General features: G+C 39.1%; 1 protein-coding gene across 1 annotated transcript; it reads right to left on the minus strand.

Annotated features, from left to right (window-relative positions):
- Positions 1–114: 114 nt before the first annotated feature.
- On the minus strand, positions 115–9,555 carry CHMP5 (charged multivesicular body protein 5). The gene is made up of 8 exons (XM_085052293.1): positions 9,393–9,555; positions 5,291–5,395; positions 4,510–4,556; positions 2,840–2,933; positions 2,687–2,758; positions 1,674–1,782; positions 1,186–1,298; positions 115–706 (listed from the first exon to the last, which is right to left on the minus strand). The coding sequence occupies exons 1-8, from the start codon at positions 9,459–9,461 to the stop codon at positions 656–658; spliced, it is 660 nt and encodes a 219-aa protein (XP_084908419.1). The 5' UTR covers positions 9,462–9,555; the 3' UTR covers positions 115–655.
- Positions 9,556–9,567: the final 12 nt, after the last annotated feature.

The following is a 9,567-nucleotide window of genomic DNA, read 5'->3' on the forward strand; positions in this document are numbered from 1 at the left end:
CCCATCCCGGGCCAGGCTCCGCCTCTGGCCAACCCTGAGCACGTCACGCTGATAATCTGCCCCCCGCCCCGTTCTTGGGACAAAATTAATTGCCAGAAACGCCACACAAAGGGATCTGCTAATCTACGTGATTTTATGTGTCCATAGAATACATAAAGTTAATGAAACCCGAGCAGTTTTCAAGAAGGTTACAAGTACAATCGCATAAAAGTCTCAGGACTGCAGTAGTTTAAAAATTGCTTTCAGTTCTTTTATCAAATAGACGTAGTAATAAGGGAGCTATTTTACAGAGTAAGCAGCAACATACAGTCTTAGTCTCGAGAAAGAGAAACATAATACAAAGTCAAACCTCAGCTACCGACAGCCACCACTAGTCCTCACGTTTTACTTTGTCCATAAGACACGGAAATCAAAACCTATCAGACTGACTGCTTCCACTGAAGGGAACTGCGACGAATTTTCCACTAACAGAAAAGTCAGTAGTAGAACAACTTTCTCCAAAGAAAGAACACCATCAGCCACTCATATTGCATTCTAGGATGTAGTGATATTAAGGTTACACTGGAAAGACAAGTTCTCCAGGATTTAAAATAAAAAGATTCTTAATACAATTTGAAAAGTATAGTTCATTGTACACATTGTGCTTTTGAAACATTTATGTTGCTGGGATCTTTGGCAACCCAAATTCATCCACCAGTACGCCATCCTGTAGGAAAGAAGAAGAAATGACAGGTTAACAACTCTCCCCCAACCAGAGCGTTTCACAGAAGCTTCCTTACCACTCCTATAAAGTGTCTGTATCTGCAATTGTCACTGTGTGAGACAGCTGGAATCAAAACAAGAGCGTCTTCTTGTGTTCTTCCTCACTACGAAGCTCTATTAAAGCCCCAAATGCAAACATACAGCCTTTCTTATGGTTTTAAGATTAAAGCTGGCAGTCCGACAGTGTTAGATAGGAGTGACAAAATGTCATTCTAGTTCTTTTAAACATAATTAAGAGTGTTAAGTATACTGCACACTGTATTCTCAAATTCTCTGGAATTATGCATCCAAAATACATAAAACATTAAGCGCACTTTTTTGTTCAAAATAATGAGGATCCCAAATATCAAGCAACCAACACAAATGTGATTAATCCAAAACAAACCAAAACCATAATTTGCTGTTGAAGAGCAAAGGACTCACTTTGTTTTTTGTGTCTGTAGGAGTGACCTCTGGGATTGCTGGAGCAGATGCGGCTTCATCTAAGTAGGAATTGTCTTCATCAGCTAAAAGCTCATCTCCTAGCGCATCCAGTTCTGAAATTGAATTATACTGGTTGAAACATTATGCATGAAGTTCATTTGTAAGAGAAAAGCTGCTCTTACAGACTCAGGATTCATATTCAGTGCTTACATTCACATTCCCTTAGCATCAGTCAAAAATTCTCAAACACACACACTCTCTGGAGAAAGCTTCTTCCCTGTCTTGTAGCATTCCATTGGTATTTCATGTTTGTCTCATGCTCTTGTTACTGCTCTTACAGGAAATGCAGCTTTAATGTTTTAAAAAAGCTTTTAAAGCTTTTTAAAACACGTTTAAATAATTCAACCAATGAAATTAAAAATCACTGTATGACACTATGATGATTTTTATATTCAGTAATATAAAAAAACATCCTCCCCCTTCCTAACCTGCTTCCAAATCATCTTCATCAATCTCTGGTGTTCCATAGCTACGACTCAGTGCCTCCTGGACTTCATTGGCTTCTTCCATCATATCTTCCAATTGATCTTGTATGTCCTGAAGCAAATATAATTTTCAATTGGTCCATATTTACTCAAATTCAGTTTAGTAATTCCAGTACACAAAGCACTCAATTATTTTAATGCATAAACCATTTTTTCAAGAAGCAAAAACACAGGTCAAGACACACACATTCAGGACAACAGTACCTGAAAAGCAGAAAAGGTATGAAATGAAAGGTAGGCAAATTAAATTTACCATCTGGAAAATAAGCACTAACCTGAGTTGTGCCACAGCAGAATTTAGAAAATACATTAGCATACTTACTGGCACTGTACTTGAGTACATGTAAGGGAAGAATACTTGCCTAAAGGTTTACCATGCAGGCCATATATAAAAAATAGAATTTAGATTAATTCAGCACTGTCATTGGATAAGAGCCTATGCTGGATAAGTGCAGCATACCTGAAATTATAGTTAGAGATCTTATGGGGGTTTTTATGTATGTTCTGAAGTCAGGGCCTTGCTGACATTTGGTTAGTGGATTTTTTTGTTTGTGGATTTTTTGGTTTTAGGTTTTTTGGGTTTTTTTAATCAGGCAGTATCTTGAACTGGATGGGGTAAAGGACTAATCTGCTTATTACTAGTAGAGGGAAGTGAAGAAGAACAAAAAAAAACCATAGAAGGAAGTATTCACTAACACTGATGCTGAAGTGCAAAGGGAAGGAAAGGAGTGATTAAAGATTAGCTCAGCAAGGAAACAATAATCAGTTCATTAAGGCCAACAAGTATGAGAAAAATCAGGAAGGAATTATGATGGTGGTCCCATAAAAAAGGCAGACAAATGCATGTGAACTAAACTAAACTAAAATAGTCATCTTACCTTCAAGTTACATAGTCCACTCATCACTGTTTCAGAACTTATTTTTGTTCTTTAATAATTTAAACTATAAAAGCTCACCTCAATTTGATCAATCTTGACTTGCTTGTAAGCTTTCTTCATTTCTTTCACCCCCAGTTTCATTGCATCCACCTAGAAGTCAAATATCATGCTTGTAACTGATGTAGCACTGATTAAACAAATTAAACAAGTGTGAGATTAATAAACTGATACCGTTGTCTTTGTATCCTTCAGTGCTTGAATAGTGTAATTAGCTTGTTCCATGTTAAAAGATTGCTGTGACAGATTATCCCTCTGTTGTTCATACCTATTAAAAAAGGTAAATAATGGCTTTAAAACACCACACTATTTATTACCACAAACACTCCTAATTTTTTAAGAGTTGAAAAATCAGCAGCAGTAGTCTAAAGATAGGAACAAATTTGGTTTGGTTTTTTTTTTCATTTCTTATACACAATTGCAGAATAGACACCTTCATAAAAATCTGACCATTACGCATTTCTGTGTATTTGAAGCTGACAAAGCTATTCCTGAACTAAGCTTTGTTTTAACTGACAGCAACACCGCATTTGCCTAGACTGACAAAGTAGGTGAGGACACAGCAAAAGTTTCATCACCATAAACTAAACATGCATGCTATGCTCACTACTGCTGTAAGGTCTTAGGTTTTGCTGTAAGGAGAATGGAAGAGTTGGCAGGTTATCCAAACCACAGTGGCTCCACACTGGAGTTTTTCAGGGCAGGGAGGAGGGGGAGGATAGGGTACCAAAAGGAAACCTTTAAGAGTAACCACAGAGAAAAGAGACACTTTAAAATTTAAGAAATCATCTTTATCAAAGCTAAACTTGTATCAAATCAAGAATGTACCATGTCAAGTTAAGCAAAAGAACAAAAGCATAAAAATTAACCAAGAGTCCTTCTAACATGCAAAGCGGGAGGTCTGAAGGACAAGGAGGATCGACAAGCAAAACCTTCTGGACGACTAATGACTGCACAGGTTACTGTTCCACAAGATCAGAAGAAATTACTAAGGGATATGACAACAGCCTATTACGAGGGGCCCAGTATTCCCACCAAGGAAGATTAGCAAGCAGCCTAGTCAAAAAACAGGGGAAAAAAAACCCTAAAGCCCAAAATCAAGCAGTCCTCTCCTCACAATATCTAACTAAGGTATTGCATTCCTTGCCATATGATATTATGGATGGTAAGGGTTCACTAATACTTAACAAGTAATTGAGCAAGTCCATAAAGGTACAATTCATCTGAGGGATATGAAATACAAAATGATAGGAGCTTTGGCTCAGACAGCTTCTAAGATTTGCAGTTCATGGACTATGAGATATTCCAATAAAACATTCCTGAACGCTTGCCATGATCTGATATTCTTTCCTTTAGATCTGTTGCTGGACACTTTCAAGATAGTACACTAGACAAAACCAGACCACAGGATCATCAGTCCTATCCATTTTGGGGTTTTTTGCATAGACACAACACCTGCACTACATTTACTCAAGTCCTCAAGGGCATCCATAGAGAACAGGTGAGTTTCCAGTAAACCAGGACAAGGTCATCAAGTACACAATTTAGAGTTATCAATTAATAATATAAAATCAGGCAATCTTTCAGAAAGTTTAGGAGCTAAACATAATTGTAATAATGAGCAGATTTAGGTCATCTTGTACCAATCCAAATTTATATACTGACATATAATCATAAATACGCTGATGCGAAATCTGTAAGAATATGCTTCTGAAAGGTTTGTTCAGCATTTTTCTTTAAAGAATGCTCAGGAGAGTACTGGAAAGAGAAATGAAAGTATGCCACCACCCCTTAAAGAAAACAAACTTTTATTAACCACAAACTGAGAAAAGGTTTCAACTTACATTCTCTTCTGCTTTAACACTCTCAATGCTTTCTGCTTTACTGTATTCTGAAAGACACAGTAGTGTTACATTAGAAAAAATATCTGACTTTACACTAGATTATGCTGTTTAAACCTAATGCATTGGGTTCAAGTTTTCCAAAAGATTTCTCAGTTACTAGTGCCAAGAGTTTAACAGTAGTTACATTCAGCATTTGGCCTGTATTAATGATGAACAAAACAGGAGAGCACACAAAGCTTCTAGTAGAAAATACTCTCAGTTTCTAGCTCCTGAATTACATTTTCAGTAAGGAAAATAAAATGTCAAACTTATTTCATCAGAATTATCTTTCATTAACGCATTTTAATGGTCAGCATCAAATAATACTGCAACAGGTACTTTAACAATACTGTTTATATCAGATATGTTTATTTTCAGATACATTTTATATTGTAAATTCATCCCCTTAAAAAATGGGTTGCCCTGCTCCCTCTAGGCATAGTGAGGAGCTTTTTATTTTGGATGACAAACAAAAGAGTCTCTCTATTAGACTTAATTCAGGTAACAAGTAAGAAGGGAAACAAGTTACTTCTCAAGAGGAATTACATTACACTCAGGAACAAATTAAAACCAATGAAAACACTGTTCAAAGATGCATGTCTAATAAAAATAATCCTGCAGGATCTTATATCTCATCCATAGGGTAAGATGCAGCTTTAAGAACCTGATGAACTGGCTAAATCACATGACAAGAAGTGTGAGTCACATCCTCTCATGCTTAAACTCCACAGAAGATTCTTACCTTTGCAGGTCCCTCTCTCATTTTCTTCATTTGATCCTTATACTTCACTAGTTCTGCATCAAGCCTAGCAATTTTCTTGTCAATTGATTCAGCTCTGCTATCCACCTTTAATACATGAGGAGAAAAACAAAGAAAACAACATTCATTAAGGTTTTATTCAGGTATTGGACAACAAAAAGAACAGACTCCGTTTTGGTGTTTCTAACTGAATTGTTTCTTCATTCAGTGGTTTTATAAGCAGGTTAGATTTTACAGAGAATCCAAAACCAGAATCAAGTGAAACAACTTCTACAAGGAGCACAAGAAACAACACACTGAGGTTGCAGGAAGCTCTACCATTGTAACATGTTCTCATCATTTTGAGATGCTCCCTTGCAAACCCACTCAAGTCAGGTCTCCATTCAGGAATTTCTAGTAACACATAGTGCCAGGGACTAAAGTGGAATGAAAAACTTCCAGGTGTTACCTGCTGGCATACCACAGAGCTCTCATTTAGAATATATTTTAACCCTTCAGCATAAGAGGGTTAAAGATGACAATTACACAACCAAGCACGGCTACAGGTATTTCTAACAGCATACACAAATGCATAAAAGGCCTTTTTAACATGAAAGGGCTACCCCAGCATTTCTCTGGAAACAACAAAATAAAGCTTATTAACTTCTCACTCCAAGGAGCCTCTCTAGGGATTAGATTATAATCACATTCCAATTACAGCATGAGACCCATCAGTGCAAATTTACAATTCTGACTTGGTAATGGTGTGGCTAAGCATGTACAATTATATGGATTTTCTTTTCAGTGTTTCAATGACCCTTTTAAGACCCTGCTCTAGGATAGCAACGTGCATTTGCCAGAGGCACCCAAGAATAACATCTGATATGAATATTCCACACAGGATATTAAAGTGCCAGGGCACAGCTGGCATTGAAAATTTTGTAACATGTTTTCTGTTATGCCAAATATTTTACTAATAGCAAGGAAGAAAGAAATTTGTGATTTTAAAACTCCTGTAGGTTCAAAGCATAGCACCTCCTTAAGATCTTCATTAGCTAACTGCACCTTTGAGGTCAGCCTCCAGTCAGTTTATTTATATAATGACTCAAGCAGTACTAGCAGGAAACAGAGACAGAACCTCCTACATTGATAAACTACGTAAAAATTTCACACACATGACAACACAGGACCTCAGCTTTTAAAAATGAGACTGGACAGAAGAGGAGAGAATTGATCTAATTTATCCAGAAAACTACACTGTGTATTAGGACTTGAAGAGCTTCTGTCTATTACTCACAAATAAGGCACATGATGAACGTTTAATTTCTATAGAAGGGCCTCAATCTACACAAAGAAAGTGATTCTGAATTTTAACACAGTTGTCACAACTAAAAGACTTTTTTCCCCTATGTTTCCTACTTACTAATCTGAAAAAACCGTAAGTTTAGAGTATTTTTTCAAAGAGGAAAAGGTAAAAGCACTATTAATGCTTCACTTCCTGGTGCATCCTTCCTCCTACCGGCCTTGTGACAGCTTTGAGTCATCTGACTGTGCTCAGCCAGAAAGCATAAAAAAACCCTGCCTTTAAGCACAATGAATTTTATATAACTAAACCTGCCTACACAGGAAAGAACATCCAAAACATAGGCATGATTGCTGCCTAAGAGTTGTCTACGCTTTTAGCAAGTGTTACATTAATCAGTGCTCACCAAACACATTTCCTAATTACCACTGAAGTAACATGGTAAGATCTTACACAGCAATTCGACTCTTTCAAAAGGCACAGCAAGATGTGTCTAAGACAAGAAACATCCCAGAAGCAACATTACTTGAGCTTCCAAACTGCTGGATTTAACATTGTAAAGAAATAGTAGAAGTTTTTTAATATCTCACACAACACTCTTCAATAATAATTCACATGTAATTGAAGATAAAAAAATCTAATCATGTCTAGAGTTTTAGCAGAACCTAACCAAGACACTCCACGATTGTGAAAAGACAGCAAATCTTTCACAAATCAGGTAGATTATTGCATATAACTTGGCACAAAAAGTTAATTTATAAACGTCAAACTTCTAACGGAAGCATGTTTCTCCCCATGCTTACTAGTATACGTGGATGTCTTAAACTTTAATTGTATCCACAGAAATGGAAAGGCATCAAAACTGGGAAGTTTATAGAGTCGCTGTGATGACCCACTCTCAAGGGGTGTGCTTGCAGCCAGCCCTTCTTTTCTCAACAGCTGACCAGCACAGGCTCTCCATTTCATATTTTAAAAACCACCCTGTAACTCATCATTGGTTGCCAAAGTCATCACATGCAAAAAATAAACCTGAAATTCTGCTTCTCGAGTAATCTGCTGTCTTGCATAGTCAAACTTTCAGACAATGCAATTACAGACAACTAGAAGAGGATCAAAACTCAGTTCAGCAGTGTTTTTTTTTAGGGAAAAACCCCTAAATTCCTGGTGTTGCCAATCAAAACAGCTGTTTAAATTACACTTTTATGTATCCCAAGAATCTACTAGGATTCAACAAGCTCTCAGAAGAAGACAGCCTGCTGACCTATCTAAATTTTTATTTACCTCAACATTAGAAAATGGACATTAACTTGAAACTGCCAAAAGCAGCGTGAAAAATCTAACAGACTAACTAATAAGGAGTTAGTTGTTGTGAGGGAAACAAGGTGTCCTGCTTTTCCACTTATATTTCCAAAATGGCGAACTTAAGTATTAATAAAAGTATCTCACATGGATTTTGGAGTACAAGTCATCCACCAAAGTGTTTACTGGCAACAATGGGAACGCTAATCCTGATTTTCAACCAGGTGTTTTTTCACTGTTCTAACTCAATATATTTAGAATTATGTTTGGGTTTAATACTGCTAAAAAGCAATACAGATTGTTTGTCAGTAAGATAAAGTACCAGGAAAAACATTATAACCACTTCTCTCTCTCCCCATACCAGCCAGTGATATACACAAGAGACTGATGCATAGGTTTGTGGAGGTAGCACTGACAAATATTAGATATTTAATTCAGAGAGTCTCTTTACTGGATAGCAAAATAAATCCTCTGGGAAGAAAACTGTGATTTTTCCACAGAAACTTTTTGTTGTCAGGTTCCAGTGACAAAGCTTGGTTAGCCTTAGTTAACCTACATTTATACCACATCCATTACTGACCTTTGTTTACTGACACAAATACTCAAGAAACTCCTTTTTTTTTCACTTCTTAAAATTAGCATACAACAGAAGGAGCTGCAAAACCATACTACAGTTTTCTTCACAAATTTTAAAGGGAAAAAAAAAAAAGAGTATGAAATTACAAAATAAATCTTAACACTTTTTCTTCGGCCTCCTTGCAGGCAGGCCAATATGACAAGAGCTGTAAAGTGCTCTGAGCATAAATGTTTCCTGAGCGTTTCTTACTTGGTCTGGTCTTATCTGCCCACGGCACACACCTTTGGCAGCAACCCTACTGCAACCCTACTCACCCCTAGGAGACAGAACACTCTTCTTTATTGGACAGGGAGGCTGATTTTCTTGCTCCTGCCCCTGCCTTGCCACAACTTGCCGTGGCAGGAGTTAGCTGGTGCAATCAAAGGAGTCCTCAGATGAAAATGCTGAGAACATCCATGAAGATGTAAGGAGAGCCATTCCTTCCATGGACCTTGTGTGCCCTCATTTATGGGATGTTTGTGTCATCCTAGGCACAGGGCACAAACACAGGCCTAGGTATCGGGACAAACAAAGGTACATTGCTGTGCGCGGACCTACAGACACACCGCACCAAAACACGCCGTGTGTGGGAATGCAGCACACTCCCGTGCTCACCGCCAGGCCGGGTGTGGCCCTGAGCAACCTGCTCTGGTGGAAGGTGTCCCTGCCCGTGGCAGGGGGTGCAGCTGGGCGACCTTTAAGGTCCCTTCTAGCCCAAGCCGTTCTGCGGTTCTGCGATGTACACACATGGACATACACAGTGCCCCCGCACAGCAGTGTCCCCACACATACTCACACACACCCCCCTAGGCAGAGCTGCGCGTCCCCAGGGCCGCCCCGCCGCTCCCGCCCCTGCCGGCCGCGCAGCGCCCAGGGCGGGCACTCACCGTCCCGATGCAGTCGGTGAGGCTGGGCGGCGGCGCCTTGGGCTTGGCCTTGCCGAAGAAGCGGTTCATGGCGGCGGCGGCGGCTCGGCGTCGCTCCCGGCCCCGGCGGCGGCGGCAGCGCTCTCTCCCGGCCGACCCGGAAGCGCACGGCCGGCCCGCCCCGCTCCGCCCCGCT

This window comes from Lichenostomus cassidix, chromosome 2 (genome assembly GCF_008360975.1).
Source record: "Lichenostomus cassidix isolate B80296 chromosome 2, HeHo_3.0, whole genome shotgun sequence".
Taxonomy (NCBI): Eukaryota; Metazoa; Chordata; class Aves; order Passeriformes; family Meliphagidae; genus Lichenostomus; species Lichenostomus cassidix.